The sequence below is a fragment of the Maylandia zebra genome, linkage group LG6 (genome assembly GCF_041146795.1).
Source record: "Maylandia zebra isolate NMK-2024a linkage group LG6, Mzebra_GT3a, whole genome shotgun sequence".
Taxonomy (NCBI): Eukaryota; Metazoa; Chordata; class Actinopteri; order Cichliformes; family Cichlidae; genus Maylandia; species Maylandia zebra.
Window position 1 is genome coordinate 17,904,167 of NC_135172.1, and position 24,156 is coordinate 17,928,322.

At 39.3% G+C, this 24,156-nt stretch overlaps 1 protein-coding gene across 1 annotated transcript; it reads left to right on the plus strand.

Annotated features, from left to right (window-relative positions):
- The first annotated feature begins 6,893 nt into the window (after positions 1 to 6,893).
- frg1 (FSHD region gene 1) lies at positions 6,894 to 22,954 on the plus strand. Its single transcript, XM_004549263.2, has 9 exons — positions 6,894 to 7,032; positions 7,978 to 8,045; positions 8,304 to 8,426; positions 16,432 to 16,489; positions 16,829 to 16,943; positions 18,978 to 19,082; positions 19,322 to 19,413; positions 22,037 to 22,147; positions 22,802 to 22,954. The coding sequence occupies exons 1-9, from the start codon at positions 6,974 to 6,976 to the stop codon at positions 22,836 to 22,838; spliced, it is 768 nt and encodes a 255-aa protein (XP_004549320.1). The 5' UTR covers positions 6,894 to 6,973; the 3' UTR covers positions 22,839 to 22,954.
- Positions 22,955 to 24,156: the final 1,202 nt, after the last annotated feature.

Sequence of the window (24,156 nt, forward strand, 5' to 3'; positions counted from 1 at the left end):
GTGGCTCTGTGAAGCAAGAATAAGAAGGCGTGAGCCAGTAGAGCAGGGCCGTGGACAGCTAACCATTCAGAGCAACAAAAAAAGGAGCTGTCATTGACAGTTCTGCAGTGTTATTTCTGGAAGGAAAGAAAGAAAAACATTAAACCAAGAAGTTTATTTTCAGTGGCTTTTTCTGGAAGTTTATAATTAGACGTCAGAGCTTTTTTTTTTTTTTTTTTTTTTTTTAAAGGAACACTGAAAGCATTTCTCAAGACCAAGAGGCTGTAAAAAGCACCTATCTCTTTCCCCCCTCTATAACCTTGAAGAGCAGCATATGTTTTTAAGAGGTCACTGATAACAGGATTGTTTATGTCTTACAGACTTTTGTCTTCCCAAAGATCAAACTCTGCATAATTTAATATTCACCATCGTGTTTAGAGTACATTTATGTTGACAAAATTGACATTCAAAGCCGCTTTTGGCGCTGTTTAAGCGTACTGTGATTTAATCATGTCCCGAAGCCCCTACGTGCTAAATTAAGTCCCGGCAAAAGCAAATGTGTGTATTGAGGATTAAAGAAACGAAACGGCATAACATAGACGGATTTCCACTCAGAGGAGGCGTTAAAAATCTAGCAATAGAGGAGCAAAAAAGAAAAAAATACCCAGTGTGGAAACAGTTACCTTGAACATTCCGCTGAAAGGAAATGTCACAGGTGTTTATCCATTCGCTGAACTCCTCTCTTCCATAACCTCCAGCGAAATTGCCATAAGACCTCTAAATGACTGTAGACTGTAGTCAATTTCCAGACCCAAAGCCCCATGAAGTCAAGTAATACCACAGGCCAGTCCAGCATGAAAAGTATTAAGGCAGGCGCTGAATTCATGTGAGGATAAATAGCCTTCCCTCCACTGTGTGAGTTAATCTTTTTAATTGTGTGTCTTTTGTTGATAAATGGGCTTTTTTTGCATCCTTCATTTGGTAATACGAGAATAAATATGCATGTTAGGCTAATTTCCTTCTCACTCTGTGTTCAATCACAACTTGAGACATGGCATTCCATCCCATAATTACCACGTGACAGGTAATTTTAGTCAAGTAAAGCCTGGCTGTATTGATATTTTATTAAAAAAACTGCTGTAAAGGGATGATGTATGCGGTTTAAAAACTGTCATTAATTACAGTCTGACATCGACCTTTATGTCCTTTTTCGCATCCTACCAAAATGCTGTCATCAATTTCAGTGAAATATAGAGTCACAATAAGTATGCATTAAATGGCTTAAAGAGGCCATACGTTTAAATTCTCCCCCTGTCTAGCACATCGCTCTCCTCCCTGGAGTCACTCTCAGAAAATTACACCATTACAACATTTTTAACTAAGCAGCCTCGGGCCACCGAGCCACTTGACACATCCTCATCCGTCTCTCTCCCTCAGATGTCGTCCACATCATAAACTCTGGCAGTCTGCACAAACACGCGCCGAGGAAACGCGTCGTGAAGGAGCGGTGACATTGACGGAGTGAGAGTGCGGCCACAGTGCGATGTAACAGCACGCTGCCACTTATGAAAACACCTACTACACACTGTCAGCAACTTAACCTTCTATCACCTGAATCCCCCGCTGGAGGATTAAATGTGGCAGATGTAGGACGAGAGGAGGGGGATCAGGGGAAGGGAGTGACAGAGGTGAGGTGGAAGGTAGGAGTGACTTCATAAGTTTTGGGAGAAAAACAGCTGAAAGGGGGAAAAGAAGGGAAACCGAGCAAAGGTTATACATGAGAAGAATGAGAAAAGGTGGAAGAAGAATTGAAATAAGGCACTTGTTTATATGTGATGCCAAGCAATGGTGCCTGATGTCCACATTATATATATATATATATATATGCCTTTGTAGCTGAGAAAATGTGGGGGACACCAACAATATCTAAAGCACATTTTGTGCCAGTTCTTCCCATATTAAGATTATTTTTATATATAAGTATACTGGTAATAAATGTGAGTAATTAATGAATGCATTTCTGATGAAGATCACCATAAATAGCAAATTAATTCATCATCTGTACTGCTTGGTAAACATCTGGACTGCAATCCTTAAAAAAAGCAAATGTAAAAATTTGTTCAGTACATCTGTTTGTTATGTGATAAAATCATCATATCATTATTCACCAGAGTCTCAGTGCATATTTAAGGCTTTAAATTTCATTATTATCCTTCGTTTATATAAATTGGATCTGTGATGCTGTAATTAGGATTCATCATCTGGAGATGATTAATATATGTTGTCAGGCCACGAAGAATGAATGCAGTTCTGAAGGCAATGGGCTCCAACCTAGTATTAGGTATACACCTTGCTGAGACTAGGTTGGAGCCCCTTGCCTTCAGAACTGCATTCATTCTTCGTGGCCTCCAACAAGGTGCTGAAAACATTCCTCAGAGATTTTAGTCCATATTGACATGATAGCATCACATAGTTGCTGCAGATTTGTCTGCTACACGTACACGATGCAAATGTCTGCACATGTGTGACTGTGGAGGCCATGCCTGGATTATCGGTTTACAGACCTCTGGGCACAAATGTTTGGTTTGGTTGTTTTTATGGTCAGGCTTTTCTTTTCTCAGTAGTCATACATCTCATACAAGTATGTGTAAACAGAATGGTTTTATAGAGACTTTTTATGGCGCACTTTAACTTACTGAAAAAAAGTGGTCAAGGCAGTGCACTGTTCCACTAAAATCTTTAAATTGTCAAATATGAAATGGAAAAAGTCTTTGTAAAGGAATAATAATATATCTCATTTAAGTTCACACACACACACACACACACACACACACACACACACACACACACACACACACGTTCTTGTCTCATCCCTGTCTCTACGTCCTCCTTTCCTTCCTTTCAGTGGTGCTTGCCAGTACCACTCCACTCCATCTGTTGTGCTTTTTCACAGTCCCACAACTGAATGAGTGCTTAAAAAATAATTGATGTGAGAGTAAATAGATTTGCCTTTTTTCATTTGTCAAAAATGTTTAAATTAAATTAAATAGACTAATGGATGGGACCCCAACTGTGGTAAGCCCCTGCAGATGTGTCCAGAATGATTAATCCAGCCCTGAGTACAGTGTTCAAGACACCAGTTTGAGATCCTCTGAGCCTTGCAACTTGGTGTGTTGTCCTCGGAGGATGGGTTCACTGTCGTTATTAAAGGATGAACATTACTCAGGTAGCCAGTGGTGTTTTAAATGATGCTCAGTTGGGCCCAAAGCATGCCCAGAAAATATCCCTTACACCATTACACCACAAGCAGCCTGGACCATTCATACAAGGCAGGATGGATCCATGTTTGCATGCTGGTTATGCCAAATTATGACCATACCATCTAAATGTCACAGGAGACATGAAGACTCATCAGACCAGGCAACATTTTTCCTGTCTTCTATTGTCCAGTGTTGTTTAGCCCATGTGAACTATAGCCTAATTGCCTGTTCTTAGCTGACAGGAGTGGCACAGGGTGTGGTCTTCTGCTGCTCTGTTGCATGATCAGAGATGCTTCTGCATACTTTGGTGTTAGCAAGTAGTTACTTAAGTTACTTTTGCCTTCCTACCAGCAGGGTAGGGAACAGTAACTCAGAGAACTGCTGCTCACAGGATATTTTTTCCTTTCTTTTTTTAGATGACTCTGTATAAAGTCTAGAGATGGTAGTGTGAGAAATTATCAGCAGTTTCTGAAGTACTCGAACCATCTGACACCAACAACTATGGCACGTTTATTTAAATCGCCTTTCTTCCCCCATTGTGCTGCTCGGTTTGAACTTCAGCAGGTCATCCTGACCATGTCTACATGCCTAAATACACCGATTTGCTGCCATGTGATTGACTGATTAGGTATTCACATTAACTGCATCACTGGGGTGAAAATCTATTCATGCAATCAGGTTCTCATAGTGAACATATTCGTGCAAATTTTCACAAGACTACTTCCACTTTCTGTTTAGATCAAAGTGCTAAACCATTAACTAATTAACTAAACAGAATAAAATAGGTAGCCTTAAATAAAAAGTAAATGTCCATGTCAGCAGTGTTAGTTTTGTACAGTGCATAAAGGATGATGAATGTGTCTTTTCACAGTTGAAAGGCAGCTAATGGAGCAAGCAGACTTGTTAGACAAAAGGCCCTTTAACAAGGACACGAAAGACACATAAGGACACAGAAATGTGTCTGAATTAAGTCATCCTTCACCAGATGAACATCAAAGATTTAGACTGATGTTTGTTGTAAAGTTTATCTTTAAATTAGTTGCATCATCTTACTGTACATATTCAGGAGTTTGAGGATTTTCAATCTTGTCTTGTTGATAGCAAAGCATGCCATCAACTTCCAAGCCATGATATTGTCATGTATGTCTGAAGCAATAAATATACAGACAACAGATGGGTGACCAATGAGCCTTTTGATAATATTGATTAAGATTTTTTGGGGGGACAAAGTTTGGTTGCAAACAAGTGTGGTCTGCAGCAAAAAATCTTTAATCAGCTACTCTGTGACCGCAATCCTACATTTTCTGTGACTGTTTTGTGGTATAAGCCAATTTATGTTTAGTCAATTAAATGTTTTGAATGAAAACCAAGTGCACTTAGACTTCCACTTGTTCAGAGTTAAAATGCCACTCTTCTCTACTAACAGCTAAAAGCCATACTTGAGAGGCAATTACAGAATTGGAACATGGATTTTGCTTTAAACAACCTTTAAAGCAGGGAAGTGTCTATGGCTGGGCAAGGGTGGACACTGCGCACTAGATGAAGTCTTGCCAACTAAGAAGCAAAATAATCTTTTTTATATGACCACTGGCCTGCAACCTGCATGATTTGGAAACGAGCAGTCATTTTCCCAGCAACTGCCATCAACCTCCAGTGGCCACCCACAACTAGTTGGGGAATGCTCATGATCGGAGGTTTCCAGATGGTTGCGGACCAGTCTTAGATTGTATGACTGTGACTGATTCGTTTGATCCTATATTATAACGACGATTTTCACATGTTCATGTGAGTGCTGAAGTCTCCAAGGAGCTATGGAGTCCTCAGGCAGAGCCCCTTCTAGGAAATTCACCAAAACACTCCAAGAAGGCCAGAAAAGGTCTGAAAAGCTGTTTGGCGTTTATGCACAGGCAAGAGTCTAAACCTTACCCTCCATGACTCAAAGTCATACAGAAGTGGCTCTCTCGCTGCTTCCGGGTCAGGAAACGGGGGACTCTTCTTTCATAACCACATTTTTGTTCTTGCCCTCCAAGACAATCCAAATACTCACCAAAAAATAAGATCTCAGTAAAATCTCTGCCCTAAATATTAAAAAACAATCCTAACTAAAAGCTTGATGGTCTGTTGATATGGAAAACATGATAATTCATGTATCTTTAAAAAATGACCACCAGAATGTTCTTCAATCTGGCAACCAAAATGATTTTCTTAATATTAAACTCTTATCAAGCTTTACAGTGATTTCTTTTTTTATCCAAAAAACAAAAAAAACAAAAAACCCACCCACATATCTTCTTATGTATTAATATGTGGGACATTTGTGTTGCAGCAACGTGCTGCAACTGGATGTTATTGTTACTTTCATGCTCGGGTCCTAAAGTATCAGTTAGTGTGTTACCATTTCATTTGACATCGTCCTTATTTACTTCATTTTAAGGACTCTAAGCTTAATCACTCAGCTCTCTCAGTACAACTTATGACTGTTTAATCCCATCAGCAGCAGGGATTGATGTCAGAGTATTACTGAATTTGACAAATGACAGAAGCAGTACAACTGGGATTCAGTTCTTGGTAAAATGTTGATTCATGATTTCTGAAAACCCTACTTTCCAACTTCCCTCAAGCTTACAGGACTTTGCTAAACAGATTAATCTTCCACACTCAAAATCAACTTTTCCTCAAGCACAGCAACACAAGGAGTTTCACTGAGGCATTACAGCCATCTCACTATTGCATCAGTCAACAAGTTTTGTGCGAGTTAAGATGGTTGCAGAAGTTGCGTGTAGTTATTTCCTCTTTTTTTTTTTTTTACCGAGTTCTTACTAGCTGAGTTTTATTGCATTAATTCTTGACAGTATCCACAAATGATTTATTACTTCCTGTCATGGTCATTCCTGCTAATGAGGCATCATTAGCATACACGGTTACATAAGGACATCTGCCAGAGGTCAGCAGCACTAACCCAGTCAACCACGCCTCCTCCACCTACCCTGATTGGTGTCTTTTTAGGAATTTGTGAGAAGGGTCTTATGGGTTTGACTCAGAGACCATTTAACATTTTGTGTGTGTGTGTGTGTGTGTGTGTGTGTGTGTGTGTGTTTGTTTGTTTGTTTGTTTTAAAAAAAAAGAGATAAATGCCACTTTTTCAGATCCTGACTGTATATAAAATTATATGGCATATAAAAAATATTTATGACCTAATAAAGGACAAAGAGCAAAGTTTATTTAGTGTGGTTTGAGTCTGGGAGAGATTTGATTATGTTATTTTATGATGTTTCTAAAGTAGTTTACTCTGACTGATTACTGAACTGTGATTATCTGTCAAAATGCTTCTGTACTAATTTGTATATTTGCAAATGTAGCACAGAATAAAAAAAATATTTCATGTGAAATAATGTAATTTTATATACTAACATTCAAAAATTTTGAATGTCATACCATTACAACAGTATGCTATTTGCTGTACTAATTGCACATTATATTCTGACGACACTCTACCTTGTTCTATAGAGTACTTAACTTTATTTGTTTTTCTATGATTAGTATTCTTGTACTTTTGATTAGTTGTATTTATTTACTACAGTAGCAGGTAGCAATGTTTCATTCATTTGGATTTACAAATGAATGAAATGTGAGCTGAACGGTCAGGTTCAGAATGTTACTTCGCAGCCACCGTACTTTTCTGAACGGGAAACGGCGTTTGTTTGTTGTGTTACCTGTTAACATTAGCTAAAGACATGGCGGAATACGCACACGTAAAATCTACCAAACTGGTTTTAAAAGGTCATAATAAAGGGTAAGGGCTATTTTTGCTTTGTGGCATTACCCGATGCCACCTCAACTACTTTTCGGGGCTTATTATGTGCTCTTTTCTCTGCTAGCTTTAATTAATACGCTAGGCTAGGCTAACAGTAATGCTACAAAGAAGAAACTTACCTCTTAGCCCGTAGTTAACCAACATATCTACAGTCTTTAAGGTTGGACAGGAACGTTTTTGAAAAAAGGGCTTTGCAAGTGAAATAATTACCAGTCAAAATAAACAGAAAGATTTAAAGATAAAGCGTGATGTTAAACCACCAACCTGAAGGCTTTACCTAAAGCATAAGTTAACTGGAGTAACATAAACTAATCTGTTAGCAATGTTAAAGAAAGTGTAAGTGAGAGAGAAAGAACTACAAAGAAAAAAAAACCCACATTATGCAGCATGTGGTTTGCAAAAAAATCATATTTATTATAAGGAACATAAATAACTTCATAAAATGAAAGCTCCAAGCTATAGTTTGGGTTAAAATTCACTGGAGCTGAATACTTTTATGGAGAAACAGAAGTCCTGAAACCCTTTATCCATATTAAGTAATAAATGATAATATTCATTTGGTGTTGCTTAGTATTTAGTATATATTATTTGGTATTATTCCAAGAGAGTGGAAGTTGCATTTCAAGGAAAATGCTTGGATATTGCAAGGTCTATTTTATAATTAAATTTAGCTACTGTACAATTTAAGACATTTTTGATTTTTTTTGTGTGAAAAAAGTAATAAAATACTAAATTAAAGCAGTCTGCCTATTTACTTGACACAAACATTTTCTTTACATAGGAATATATATATATATATATATATATATATATATATATAACTTTGTAGCTAGCAAGCAGGGTAAAATATACCCACATTAATTTGTCTATTAACTAGTGCTCATTAAGAAGCTGATCTTTTCCATCTTGATATTAATGTCACAGGAAAAAGAAGAAAAACAAAGATAAGAAAAGAAAAGCCACAGATGAAGAGGAAAGGCTTGATATTGTTGGTATGTATATCTTCTGTATTTTACATTAGTATTTTGTCCATTAAGCAGTAAGTGTTCTTTGAGCATACAAACAGCTAAGATCTTTCAGATATAAAAACGAATAAATTAGAGGGGTCTGTTCAAACTCATTCAAACATCAACATTCTTGATACATTCATGACTGAAGGAATATATTCTTCCCTACTGTTAATGTCTCTTAAATTCACAGTAGTGCCGTGCATTATTTAAGCTCTGACATGGACCTTTTTTTCTCACTAGGTGGCTGGTGGTCTGTAAGCAGCTTTGGAGAAATTACAGGAACAGTTGCCATAGAGATGCAGAACAAGTCATACATCCATGCCCTGGATACCGGTCTCTTCACACTTGGTTCACCACACAGAGGTAAGAGGAGAGACTGGGGTTACATCAAAATTTAACTCTGTTTTTTTCAAAGGTTCAGCTATTTCTGCAGCTCATGGCTTATTCTAGAGACAGTCGAAGTTATTAGCTGATAAATAGTGTAAAACTATTTGAAGTCTGTGTCCTGTGCTGTATCTATACAGCATAGAGCTAAATTTCATTCAAGATTTTTTTTTTTATTATTTGTTTGTTTTAAGCGACATCAGACATTATCATGAAATCTGAACTCAGATTGTGCAAAGAAACTTGGAAGTCCTTAGTGGATAGCGCTAGGCTAGCAGTAGGCTGCCTGTACTAAGCAATTATGGATGAGGGTTTGGAATTTAATGTGGTTTAAAATAAGCAGCAAACTGGAATTATTTCTTCTCAGTCAGTAAGCAACAACATCTACCTACTGTTATCCAGCTTTGTGTTTTCATATGACCATAGCATGCTATTGAAATGTTATTATCATTGTTTAAAAGCATATTCTTAGGCTTTTGTAATCCTGTACAGCAGCTTATTATTACAGTTAGCCATGTTGCTAATGATTGGCAGTCCAAACGCATGCCAACTAATACAACCGAAAGGTTAGCAAGTAGATCAAGTATGATCCACTAAGGTAATGCTAATATAAACAAAAGAATATGTACATGGATACTCCTTTCCATTCTCCTCTTTTTATAAAAAGGAGTGTGTGAATCTAGGATTTAATTTTTAATGACATGATTCTTCTAGTTTGTGCTCATAGTTATTTATTTTGTGTTCATCACTCTGCCTGCTGTGTTCAGTGTTGTTTTTATATTAGGAGTAAAACAGGAAAGTTATGTGATGTGGCACAACAGTTCCTGTTGAGTCACTAAAGGAAAAAAAAGTGATCTATTGTAGATTTAACTGTAAGATCAGCTCCTAGGAACTGTGATTTAGGTTTCACTGGTGTCTATTTTTTTATTTTGTTTTGGGTCTTGTTTTGTTTTTTATGGGACTGTACGAAGTCCGAACCAGAAGTTTCACCCTATTCAAGTTTTGTCCATTCCCTTTGCCTTCCTTACTTTGGGGAAAGGGACAAACAAAGCGGAATGTGGTGAGTTGAGTTTGAGGTGATTACATGTGATGGCAGGCCCCTCAGCTCAGGTCATTTGCACCTCAGATGTGGTCATTAAAGTAGAACTTTGCACTGGGAGCCTGAGCCTGTCGCTGAATTTATGGTATATGACCTCCTGACTTTGCATGTTCGTGGTGGAGTTGAGCTCTCATCACCCCTAACTAGGGCTGTGCGATATGACGAAATATAACTGATGACGTAATTAAAACATAATATGAAACACGTTTCATATTATATCTATCATTTGTTTCGTGGTGTGGCAAAATACACTGTATACAGCGATATTTTTTTCATCGTTTGGATGGTCACTACATGGATGCAGGCACAGAGAATACCAGCATGGCTACTGGGGATGAAGCAGAACCAGGTAGCTCCAAACAGAAGGACCAGTCAAAACAAATCGAGGACCTTATTTCTAAACAAGGGGCTACCTCTGTTCATGGACATGGTTTGGTTATGAAGTGTCTCACATGGACCAGAAAACAGAACTATGCAAATTATGCCACAAATCCATCCCCACCACAGACAGAATGCAGTCATTAACAAAGCATGCCATAAAACTATTGCTGCAAAAGGTAGCAGTACCATGAATTTATTCCACCAGCTGAAAAGTCTTCCACTGCAAAATGAGACTGTTTAATCTTGGCATGTCCACGTCTCCCCACACATCAAAGAAAATGTTAAATAAATCAGCTGTGATACCTGTGACTATTCCTCGTCAGTTGTTTTTATAGTCACTGTTTACGCTTTTGTTTCTGTAATTTGAGGTTTATTGTAAAATTTTATATGTTAGAAGCATGAAGGAGCACATTCTTAATTTCATTTTTTTCAGAATCAGAATCAGAATCGTGTTTATTGGCCAAGTATATGTGCAGACACATACAAGGAATTTGGTTCCGGTAGATGGTGGCTCTCAAGCACAGCAATGTAAAACACACACACACACACACACACACACACACACACACACACACACACGTCTATATATACACATTACACATACATACACAACGCTGTGTAAACCAACTATAAATAACTAATCTAAACTTATATACATAAAATACAGAAATGGAATGAATACTACAGAATGTACATAAGGTGCAGTTGCAGTCTGGCAGTGGGAGCAGTGTGACAGGTCAACTGTTTAGGAGGGAGATGGCAAGGGGAAAGAAACTGTTCCTGTGTCGGGTGGTCCTGGTCTGCAGGCTTCTGTACCGTCTGCCAGAGGGCAGCAGATCAAAAAGTCTGTGACCAGGGTGTGAGGGGTCTGCGATGATTTTCCCTGCCCGTTTCCTGGTTCTTGAGAGGTACAGATCCTGGATGGAGGACAAGGGGGCGCCGATGATCCTTTCTGCTGCCCGTACAGTCCGCTGCAGTCTGTTCCTGTCCTGTTTAGTGGCTGCACCATACCAGACTGTGATGGAGGAGCACAGGACAGACTCAATGACCTCAGTGTAGAACTGGATCAGCAGCTCCTGTGGAAGACTGTACTTCCCCAGTTGTCTCAGGAAGTACATCCTCTGCTGGGTCTTTTTGAGGATGGAGTTGATGTTGGTCTCCCACTTCAGGTCCTGGGAGATGGTGGTACCCAGGAACTTGAAGGTCTTCACAGTCGACACAGGGCTGTCTGATATGGTGAGGGGGAGCAGAGTTGAGGGATGTCTCCTGAAGTCCACTGTCATCTCTACAGTTTTAAGAGTGTTCAGCTCCAGATTGTGCTGACTGCACCAGAGTACCAGCTGCTCAACTTCCTGCCAGTATGCAGACTCATCACCATCCTGAATGAGGCCAATGACAGTGGTGTCATCTGCAAACTTTAGGAGTTTAACAGCCGAGTTCTTGGAGGTGCAGTCGTTAGTGTAGAGGGAGAACAGCAGTGGTGAGAGGACACATCCTTGATGGGCACCAATACTGAGGGACTGAGTTTCAGAGGTGATCTCCCCCAGCCTCACTTGTTGCTTTCTATCTGTCAGGAAGCTGGTGATCCACTGACAGGTAGCTGGTGACACGCTGAGCTGGGAGAGTTTGGAGGGGAGAAGTTCAGGCACAATGGTGTTAAAAGCCGAACTAAAGTCCACAAACAGGACCCTGGCATAAGTTCCCGGGCGGTTGAGGTGTTCCAGGATGTAATGCAGCCCCATGTTTACTGCATCATCCACCGACCCGTTTGCCCGGTAGGCAAACTGCAGAGGGTCCAGCTGGTGGCCTGTAATGTTTTTCAGATGGGCTAACACCAGTCGTTCGAAGGATTTCATGACCACAGACGTCAAGGCGACAGGTCTGTAGTCATTCAGTCTCAGTTTATTTTGTCTTCTAAATTCTATGGCACTATATGGTTGAAAATAACATTTGTATACCGTGTATTGTGATATGGATGATCTGATATCCTCATGTTGGTGTTGTTCCAGGTTCAACATTGCAAGTGACCAATCACATTGTTGTGACGTTATTCTTTTGCGCGCCAAGCCATTCGTGCATTTATGAAATTCCAATGTTGCAAGGACAATATCAATTCTGCTTACTGTTTATTAAAGGGTTAGGGTTAGGGTTAGGGTCATGGTCCGTTGATCGGCGGACAGAGGCGGTTTCACGCAGCTTTAGAACAGTTTTTTGTTTTACGCCGCTTTTTCCCGAAGTTGCAAAAGTATGACGTCACAATATTCTGATTGGTCACTTGCAACGTTGATCCTGGAACAACATTTAGTATGATGATCTGGGAACAACACCAACACGAGGATATCAGATCAACCATTGTGATATAGCCAAAAAATGTCGTGATATTAGATTTTCCTCATATCGTCCAGCCCTACTCCTAACACAAAAATTTGCATCGCCCTCTCTCTGAGGTCTTATATGATCGGATGATAATTGTACATCTACTAACACAGTGGTTCCCAACCTTTTTTTTTGCTAGGCCCCCTTTGTTTTACAAGAAAAATGTCTCAATTCTCAAACATTTAGTAAACAATTAAGCAAATACAAGTAAACTGCAATAAACTACAGGTAGTAATAAAATAAACTACTAACTCTTTTACGCTACGTGCACACCTACACGGGTATTTTTGAAAACGCAGCTGTTTCTGTGCGTTCTGACCTTTCGTCCACACGGAAACGGCGTTTTGAATCACCGAAAACTGAGATTTTTTTAAAACTCCTGTTTTGCGTTTACGTGTGGACGAGGAATACGGAGTTCCTCTCGCAACGTCAAAGGTATGTTCCTTTTTTCACATCACGCTGTGCTCCACATTATTGTTTACATGACATGAATTGCAGAATGGCAGATAGAGACAAAATACTCGCAGTTACTGTCCCTCTATTTACAAAGGCAGAGGCATCACGGTGTAATTATTTTACGTGTAGTTGTTTTTTTCCTGTGTAATAATATTCAACATTGCTATCAATAAATTTTTTCAAAAAATGCCTCTCTGTGCAAAATGGGTTTAAAAAAATAACTGTGGGATACTGTTTGTCCGTGATTTGAACCGAGGGAACAAATCGTGGCAGGATCAGCCTGATATTATTTGTATCCCACTGTAACTTTACTGTATAAAGAGCTAACATCGCCAAAATGTCAGGAGTAGTTAGTCATTACAACAAGTGCTTGTGAACTAAAAATCAAGAATGATACTGTTTGTCTGTGATTTGAACAGCCCAGCGCTGCTTTCGATGCAGGGAAAACCACTTCTGTCGCGGAGATCTACCTCGGCACTTGTGCAGGTGAAGCCAAAGGGAAGATATGCTTCACCATATTTTCTAGTCTTTGGTTTGGAAGGAAGTTGGTTTGGAAACATATTTGGCGATGCTTCATCTCCTGCTTTGCGTTTGTGTGGAAGGAAGCCCCGTCAAAAAAACTGTCCATTATGCTAGCAGTGTCCAAGCGTTCTTTTTTTTTTTTTTTTTTCTTCATACTGCGCCCCCCCTGCAATGGCTCTGCGGCCCCCCTAGGGGGCGGGCCCCACACTTTGGGAACTTCTGTACTAACAGATTAAACAGTGATCATATTGTTCTGTGTCAGAAAGAAAGCGCATACAGGGAGTGCAGAATTATTAGGTAAATGAGTATTTTGTCCACTTCATCCTCTTCATGCATGTTGTCTTACTCCAAGCTGTATAGGCTCGAAAGCCTACTACCAATTAAGCATATTAGGTGATGTGCATCGCTGTAATGAGAAGGGGTGTGGTCTAATGACATCAACACCCTATATCAGGTGTGCATAATTATTAGGCAACGTCCTTTCCTTTGGCAAAATGGGTCAAAAGAAGGACTTTACAGGCTCAGAAAAGTCAAAAATAGTGAGATATCTTGCAGAGGGATGCAGCAGTCTCAAAATTGCAAAGCTTTGAAGCGTGATCATCGAACAATCAAGCGTTTCATTCAAAATAGTCAACAGGGTCGCAAGAAGCGTGTGGAAAAACCAAGGCGCCAAATAACTGCCCATGAACTGAGAAAAGTCAAGCGTGCAGCTGCCAAGATGCCACTTGCCACCAGTTTGGCCATATTTCAGAGCTGCAACATCACTGGAGTGCCCAAAAGCACAAGGTGTGCAATACTCAGAGACATGGCCAAGGTAAGAAAGGCTGAAAGACGACCACCACTGAACAAGACACACAAGCTGAAACGTCAAGACTGGGCCAAGAAATATCTCAAGACTGATTTTTCTAAGGTTTTATGGACTGATGAAATGAGAGTGAGTCTTGATGGGCCAGATGGATGGGCCCATGGCTGGATTGGTAAAGGGCAGAGAGCTCCAGTCCGACTCAGACGCCAGCAAGTTGGAGGTGCAGTACTGGTTTGGGCTGGTATCATCAAAGATGAGCTTGTGGGGCCTTTTCGGGTTGAGGATGGAGTCAAGCTCAACTCCCAGTCCTACTGCCAGTTTCTGGAAGACACCTTCAAGCAGTGGTACAGGAAGAAGTCTGCATCCTTCAAGAAAAACATGATTTTCATGCAGGACAATGCTCCATCACACGCGTCCAAGTACTCCACGGCGTGGCTGGCAAGAAAGGGTATAAAAGAAGAAAAACTAATGACATGGCCACCTTGTTCACCTGATCTGAACCCCATTGAGAACCTGTGGTCCATCATCAAATGTGAGATTTACAAGGAGGGAAAACAGTACACCTCTCTGAACAGTGTCTGGGAGGCTGTGGTTGCTGCTGCACGCAATGTTGATGGTGAACAGATCAAAACACTGACAGAATCCATGGATGGCAGGCTTTTGAGTGTCCTTGCAAAGAAAGGTGGCTATATTGGTCGCTGATTTGTTTTTGTTTTTGAATGTCAGAAATGTATATTTGTGAATGTAGAGATGTTATATTGGTTTCACTGGTGAAAATAAATAATTGAAATGGGTATTTATTTGTTTTTTGTTAAGTTGCCTAATAATTATGCACAGTAATAGTCACCTGCACACACAGATATCCCCCTAAAATAGCTAAAACTAAAAACAAACTACAAACTACTTCCAAAAACATTCAGCTTTGATATTAATGAGTTTTTTGGGTTCATTGAGAACATGGATGTTGTTCAATAATACAATTATTCCTCAAAAATACAACTTGCCTAATAATTCTGCACTCCCTGTAGTTATTTTTAGGCTTGTTGTTTCATAATATATCAGTAGTGCTGCAGTAGTCCAAAAGAGCTCCGTATCAGCTCAGGATGCTTTTCTTTGACAGTCATAATAGTAATCACAATAATTAACTCGAGGATTTTTTTTTTCTCAATTGTCTGTAATTTTATAAACAGAACATTTTCTTGTTTGCAACACTTTCAGACTATTTTATGTGTATACTTATCTACATGATGTTGATTATGGGCAAGGATAATTGAAGAGCAGGATTATACGGAGGGGGGGTCACTGTGTACAGTAGGATATAAGTGGTTCTGCTTTTCATTTTGTCGTTTTAAATGAAGATGTAAAGTCTGCAGCTTTTTACTTATTCCATGCTCGTGCAAACTTGAGAAGCAAAAACCTAATCTGGGGTGAGGTTTACCGTAGGCTCCTGGATTCGCCTTCAGTCCACAAAGCAGTAATTACTTACGCAGTAAATCCAGACACCAGACTGAAAAGGCTGAACAGGGGTTGACTTGAGGAGGAGGGTAGAGCCAACTCTGAGTTTTCACCCATTTCTGCCTTCAGGCACTTCTGAGGAAGCGCTTTTCATTGACACAGTCCTCCCAGAACAGAGACCCTACTAACAATTAATTCAGACCACATTTATTGAGAACCTGTGAAAATGGCTGAAAGATTGAAACATCCCAATTCCCTTAGTGGGTCCTCATCCTCTGCATGCGCAAACACCAATTTCCAGTAGATAAAAGAGGGCACAAGCTAGAGCACCAAGAGGGAGATGAAAGATTTCATCGTCTTTACTGAGATTTCTACACTGATGCCACACTGTGGATGTTACAGCCTTTTAGAAATGTTCAGTCACCTACAGGTCAGCGGAAACATGCAGATGTTCTTTTAGCCACCCCACTGGGTCACAGTCAGACATATTCCAAACATAATCAGTGTCTGTTATTCATTAATGCATTCTTTAACATCTCAGAGTCTGCTCGGCGTTGACCTGAATGATGGACTGTGAATTCCTCAAAGCTCTGACTGATTGTAAATGTCAGAAAGTAGCCTCATCTCAGGCACCCAGATCAGCACAGCACTACATAACCAGAGGGTCTGCATAATTTATGAAAAACATACATAAGTAAAATACGAAGCGGGTTCAAAGATTCAAAGGTTCAAACTCTAAATATTGAATTAGGACAAACTATGTATAGGGTTCAAAAAATGGAATAAAGCCAAGATTATAATGAGAGCAATAATATAACACTTAAACAATCTGAAGAGGGCCACTGACACCTGTAAAATCTTTAAAAGGCAAATGTTGCTTTGTGTTTCAGATGATGAAGGACCAGATCCTCCCGAACAGTTTACTGCCATCAAGCTCTCAGACACACGGTGAGTATACAAAGATAAACTGCACATTGTTTTTTCATCTTCTCACCAGCAGATTTATTACCCCATTTCTGCATTTTATATTAAGGATCTGTTTCTATTGTCAAGATGTACACAAGTAATTTACCAGCCCATGGGCGATCAATCCTTGAAGATACGCTGCCTGTTACAGAGCTATTTCTTATGCATTAGTTTCAGTGATAGATCTCAGATTCATACACTAATGTTATTGAACTATTCTTTTCACAGAGAAACACATATTCTGTGGCGAACGTGTTTTGAATATTAGATTAGCCTTTTTTACAAATCTGTTTAGGGTTTTTTTCTTTTTTGCTGTCGCAGGATAGCCTTGAAGTCTGGATATGGAAAGTACCTCGGCATCAGCTCTGAGGGTGTGGTGATGGGGCGCTCTGATGCCATTGGCTCCAGGGAACAATGGGAACCAGTCTTCCAGGATGTGAGTAAATCTTCTAATCGATGTATGCCACCAGTTCAATAATGACATGCAGAGCTGCTGTTTGAGTTTCTTTCTAGTCCAGTGAGTTTTTTTGCAGAAAACAAACGCATCTTTTCAAGATTCCAGATTGGTAGCTTGAGTAGTTTCTGGTGGTGACAGAAAATGTGGCTTAATCCCACAGGTCACAAAACTATTGATTTTATTATTAATGTCAATTTCAGTTATTCTGGCAGACTCATGCTGCGCATATTTGAGTCTGCCAGCAGCAGGGCTGTGAAAGAAGTTTGTTACCTCATGAAGAGGTGTGCAGCGTGCTGAATGCAGCTCGCTGTGGCTTCTGCTCATTGTTTTTTTATCTTGTACTTATATAAAACATGCTGAATACTACAGCCATACAGTGATAAATCCTGAAACCTACTGAATTTTCTGTGATTATGTCAAAATATAACTCAACCCACCAATTAAATGCTGCAGCTGCCAGGAACGTTCACATTGCATTAGCAGTAAGTTGATACGGCCTTTGTTTGTTTTTGTTTAGTTTTCTTTTTGTTTTTGCTGTTGGCACAGTTACCCAGTTTGTATTATTGCAAGTCGCGACTGAACATCTGACATTTATTTTGAAAATTAGAGTTGCTTGATCTCACACTACAGCATCAGCATAATAGGCCAAAACAAGCAGGTGCAGCACCCACACTACCCCTCCTCTTCCTTTGTGTATCATTTACATCCACCTGGAAGCTTGTGATGATCCAACCGAAAACCAACCCGTCGCTATATAATACAATAAATGTCCCTAGCAAGTTGTCATCAAGCAATTTCACTTGTACAATTGTTTGCCTTTTGTGGCTGAATGCTCTCCGACTTCCTATTTTTTCATTGCCGTGTTAGAAGAGACTCTTTTTAATAAAAGGGACAGTGTTTTCAAAGGAACGAGGTTCACATAGATATGGATGGCCAGGCTGCCGAAACATAGAATAGAAAACCTTAGATACTTTATTCTCTGCTAATGAAGCTATCACTCCACTAAATCTAGTAAATGGTTGCACTGGGTTTATCGAACCCTTCTCGATAGAGTACACCAGCCAGATTTAACTGCTAAAGGCACTGGATTAAAATAAGAAAAATAATGATTATGTCATAGTTTCTAATTGCCTTCATTATCAAAGTGGCTGCCAACAAACACTGGAGGGACCCTGGCGTCTTACTTTTAATTGGTGTGCAGCCTTTTAGTCCCTTTACTGTCTGACTTTATACTCTGAAGAGATGATTTGGCAGTCGCACAAATTTAATCAGTGCATTTACTAGCCCGCTAGCAGCAGCACCACTGTGCAGTGAAGTGCAGAGAACATGTGCATGTGAAGATAGAAATCTAAACAAAGATAACAGGCTAAATAAAGATAAAAATTAAAGCATCAGATAATGCTGTGAACACTAAGTTGCTCTACTGATCGCACCGACACAAGTAAGATAATTGACTAAACAATTAGTGGTCTGATAAGACATTTGAATATATTTACTTGGGTTTTCTCTTTTTTTCATATGTTTTGGATACCTTCAAACTTGCAGAAGAATGATAAATGTTTTAATAAGAACTTTATATTCTTGAAATTTGTAAATATTTGTATTTGAAACACAACATGCATATTTTGTGGTTGTGTCACATCGTGTAAAAGGATCGCTTATGTTTTAGTTTCTTTGTTTTGTTTTGGTTTAACCAGCCCCAAAGAGCCCTGATTCATACAACACGCCTCTCGACTGACATTAAGCCCATGGGAGATGGCATTTACCTGAAGTTATGAGCAACTAGCTCATTATGCAGAAAGCATCTACCTTATCACTGCAGCGTGCTGCTTGCCTTCATGCTTTGTTGAAACTATAAACAAGCTGCCCAGCACAACCTTGAAACTCTTTTACATCAAATATTGGGCAACCTTTCATGCCTGTCACAACAACCAATCCCACTGCAATTCTATCTAATCTACCCGACCCCACCCCTCTCCCCATCTCCTGTGTTTTCTTTTTGTTCTGCTTCAGGGTAAAATCGCTTTCCTGGCAGCAAATAGCTGTTTCATTTCCTACAGTGACAACGGGGACATTGTGGCCAAGAGCAAGACAGCAGGGGATGGCGAGATGGTGAAGGTGATGTGTAAATAGTGTTCTTCCACAAGGTTGCATGTTAATCCTTTGATTTTAAGCATGCAATCTCTGTAGGGGTCTGACTGTTAAGTGGGAAGGGGGAAATGTTGTGACCTCACTTCATGGAGTTCAAGGTATTGATATGTAACGCACCACTTCCCTCCTGCTCCTCTCTTTCTCTCTCCCTCTTTCTTTCTTCTTTCTCTTTGTTTTTTGTTTTTTTCCCACTGGACAAAGAACAGATCCGAACTTGTGCAGAACGAGAGGTCAAGCGTAAAGATGACATTGCAGATGAGGACAGGGGCAACGTGAAGTCCTGCGAGATCAATTATGTGTACGTAACCTCTGCTGTTTATAAGCGGTGCTTATGAAATGTGTAAGCAGCCCAAACAAAGACTAATGAAGGAAAAATGTTAAGTTCTCTTATATTTTCTTTGGAATCTTCTCCGTTAGAAAGGTTATCGTAAGTTAGAATAAGTAAATGTTATAATTACCTGTTATTCTTTGCTAAGTTCAGTAGATGCTTTTGTTCTCCTTTAATGTGAAGTTTAACTAGACGTTTCTGTTCTCTTTCAAAATAGGCCTGTGAAAAAGAGGACGTTGTAATTTATTGACGTCCATAACCAGAAAAAGCGGCTGCATGTACCACGGCCCACTACTTAAAAAAAAAAAAAAAAAGGCTTGTAGCAAGCAGTGAAACACAGATAAGCTGATGTGCTTATGTGAGGCGTTGCAAGATGGTTAAAATGATAGGAAAAGAGGGATATCTGACAGGGAAATACTGTGTCTATAGCAAAGCTATAGGTATCAGTCAGTATGAGGTCTCATCGATAAGCTGCTCAAAAAACAACGTTTAACCTCCAGTGTTTACAACATCATAAAAACATTACATTTAAAGGCATTCATTAAGAGGTACCAGGTACTTTTTTAGTACCTACTTTACTGGGTTTCCAAGTGAGTGGAGTCGCATGCCACTGATTGGCCAGCCAGTGGCATCACTGTTGTGAAAGCAACTTTTTGAAACCCAACAACAAGGGAAACAGCAGCATGAAAACCAACACCGTGTCTTTGAGTCTGACTAAAAGCTGTAGACGGAGCAGCAGATGTACCATCGCCTCAACGTTCTTCATTGTTTTGTTGTGTTTGTGTCGCATACAAATGACATCAAAAGACTTTTGGCCATGTTGCTACGGCGACCTGACACACATTGAGGTGGCTCTCAGTTGTAATGGAAAACAACCAAAACCAGATTGAGCCGAGTAGGTACTAGTGGAAAAGAGGGATAACACTTCTTTTATATGACATATCATTTGTAATATTTCAGCGTAAGTAAATCATCTGAACCCCGACCACACTGCTGGTCACAACTTCTCGATGTTCCAAACAGTGAGCTGCATCTACACATGATGCTTCGGTTTCAGAGGTTAGAAGACTGAAAAATGCCCAATTTAAAATCGTTATGTTAGAAAAGGCCAAAGCTTAATGCCCGTTGGGTTAATCTCTGCATCCACACAGGAAACGATTCGTGTCGAGGTCACGATCAGAGATCATAGAAAACCACTGCCTTCGGCTTGGTGATGATGTCACTACTGTGGAAACACACTAGCAACCAGACGTTAGTAGCTCTCAAGATAAACTTTAGCACAGGATACTGGTGATTGCCATATGGCAGAGTAGTAAATACATTCAGAGGGTTGCCTAGACAACCCGATCCTGGACCAACCATCAGCTTCAAAATGATCATCACCTTTTTCCGTCCCATTTTCTGTAAATCATAAACTCTGCTTTGATACACTTTCTTTGTAAAAAATTCATACTGCTAATAGAATTTGTCTTACAAGCACTTGATGCTTCCTATCAGTAATTAAATTTAATATTTTGCAATAATTTGACATTTTACAGTTTCAACCGAGCACCATCTGCCTCCCCAAAACCAGGGAGGAAAATAAAAGAAAACAAACAGTAATTTCTTTATCCTCACAATTATCTTAAAGTGTCAGTCTCTACTGACAAGATTTGAACAGCAAAAACACTTGCCTGGGTGTGAAGAAGATCACGCCTAAAGGATCTGCCTCATCAATCCAATGCCTTTAAAGGCACAATTGATGGTCTGCTGTAAAAGCGTGATGAGAAGGCAGGCAGCGGCGCATTTTCGCTTCCAATGCTTCAAGTGTTTTATATACAGCCTGTCTGTGGCCTATTAAGTTCCGGGCAATATGTCTGAAGCTGTGTTTTTGTTAGTTTTTTTTACTTGGCATGCTTTGGCTTTCGTTGGCCACTATTATTTGTTTTAGATGAATGCGGGGGAAATGGACTCATCTTGCTGACATGTTGATAATGGCTGCCCTTGAGCCTGTGTCTTGATGTAGTGTTTAGCATCTGAAATGCTTTTCAGGATGGAGTGTGCCTTGGGAACGGCAAAATGCAGGCAGAATGGGAGAGAAAGTAAATATCGGAGAGTTTTCCGACACACTGCCACACTTGTTTATGAAGGTTTTGTCTGAGATATTTAAGTATGTTGTTAAGGTGGCTTATATTAAAATGAGGGATTATTTTAAGCTTTTTTCCAGGGACTTTATGATATTCAGGTGAAGCTTATTCAGATGCACAGCAACATGTATTAATTAAAGGGGAAATCCAACTACCCACTTCAACGCTTCCGGCAGCTGAGTATTTAAATAAGAGCACTGTATGTGTGGTCGCTGGTGGCAGCTGGTAGGCTTAACCACTCAGCCTTTTGCTGTTTAGGTGCCACTGTCAACATTTAGATAATACTTGAGAGCATTATTTGGAATTATTTTTTAAGGTTTTAGCTGCTTATGAAGCCTTGATGTCATTGAACATTTCTGTGTGTGTGTGTGTGTGTGTGTGTGTGTGTGTGTGTGTGTGTGTGTGTGTGTGTGTGTGTGTGTGTGTGTGTGTGTGTGTGTGTGTGTGTGTGTGTGTGTGTCTTACAGGAAGAAGTTTCAGAGTTTTCAAGATCGAAGGCTCAGGGTTAATGAGGGCGACGCCACTGTCCTAAAGAAAGCCAGGACGGATGGAAAATTTCACGAAGCTTTGCTCGACAGGTGTGAAAATAAGTGTATTATATCCTTACTGTCAGCCACTTACGCTTCTTTTAATGAGCGCTCTCTGTTAAGGGATCTTCTTTCCCAAATGAGTGTTTCTACCTGAAGTTATTAAATTCAAAGTGCCAGAGGAGTGTTTTGTGCAAAAAGAAAGCACTCAGGTACTGCAGAGGCCTGTGTGTTCACACACTGTGTAATACAAAGCAATGAAAAGGTGGCATTCAAGATCAGCATGTGTGCATTCAAAATCCACTTTATTCCTGCACTTCACTTCTGTTTGTGATTCCCTTTCAAAGATAAAGCTGATAGCAGTTTTACATCTTTAAATGAAGATTTGCTTTGGAAAAAATCTCAGTTGAAAAATTCAAGTGGGATTCAAGGGTTTAGAAAAAAACTGAAGGGTATATATATTTTTGTTTCTTTTCTGATTTAGTTTTTTTACACAGTGAAATTTTCGGAGGTTTTATCCTGTTGTGTTGGCATAATCTTTATCTACTCTTATAGTATATAAAGTCTTACACAAATCAGTTCTCTGTAGTTACCATTTAGAGCAGTTTTTAAATTCAAGTTATTCTAATCATGGAATTAATACACGTATTATTTGCACTGATTAACCCTGAATATAAGATGTCCTTTTTTTTTATTTTATTGCAGGCGAAGCAAAATGAAAGCAGACAGGTACTGCAAGTGAAGAATGTGGATTGCTGTCATGCCTTTGTAAATGAATGCATTTTATAGATTTGATCATATGACATCGGATTATGACTGTGAGTGTTTTATGTATTTTGAATAAACTTTTAAACTTTATTTTGTTTTGTGTCCTTTTTTACAGCCATGTTCATCTTTGTGAGATTCTTTGCTTTGCTTTGCTCTGGAGAAAAATTGTGTCTAATGTTTGTGGAATGCTTTTGCAACCTTTGATAGGAATAAAATGGCCTGTATAGTGGTATTTGATATGTGAACTATGAAGATTATTTAGTGGGAAATTAACTACAGGCTGATGTTTAACTAAGCTTTAATGAAAGGCAGCAATACCTAATTCGTTAATCTATAACTTAGTTTGACAGTACTCTGTGTGCTTCAGTATTTGCAATGATTTTATGCAATAAGGGTACATGAATGCAACTCAAAAGAGGTAGTGAATTCACTTACACAACTCAGCATGTGTTTTACCCTCCACTGCAGGCATTTATCCTTTTGGCCTATTGATGCATTACTAAATGGGCACACTGGGCACAGGATTATGGGGGCATAGATATTACACGTTTTCACCTGCAAAATATCTGTGTGAATGAAACCTAGTCTAGAATGAGTTATAAAATGAATACAATCAGTTACAAAATACTTCTTTTGTATCAGGGCAGTGCTGGTGATCTCACTGTTTTAGGATGTGTATTCATTTCAGTTCACCCCCCATAGTTAGACATGGGGGGTGAACAGATATTTTCTTAAATGTATCCTCACTTGTTGAGTTAGCCACAACCTAATTGTTGTCCATAGTCCCTACCTGTAGTCAGAATTATAAAGAACCTTTAGAAAAAAAACTGTCAGCATTACAAAAATGAAAAGAAAGCGAAATAACAGACATAAAAAAACAAACCATAGAAGGATAAAATCAATGGAGACAAAAGTGATTATCAATCAAACATCTTTTAAACTGTGTTTAAAAGCTGTAGATGGTCTGCTGTCTAATACTAGTTTGTATAGAGCTCCACTGTTGCACAACCTTTACAGAAAATGCACACTGACCACAAGAGCTCTGCCTCAAAGGAAAAATACAGGCTTGTCAAATGTCTTTGATTCCTGTTTACACTGGCAATGAAGTAACTAAATGTTGAAGAAGCCACATAAGGTAATTTTCTTATAAATAGGACATGACCATATATATATGTATAGCTAGATATATATATATACACATATGTATACATACATATACGTGGTCAAGGGTTGTTTTTATACGGAAGTGGAAAAGGACACGTGATGATTTGCATTTATTTTTCTCATGTGAC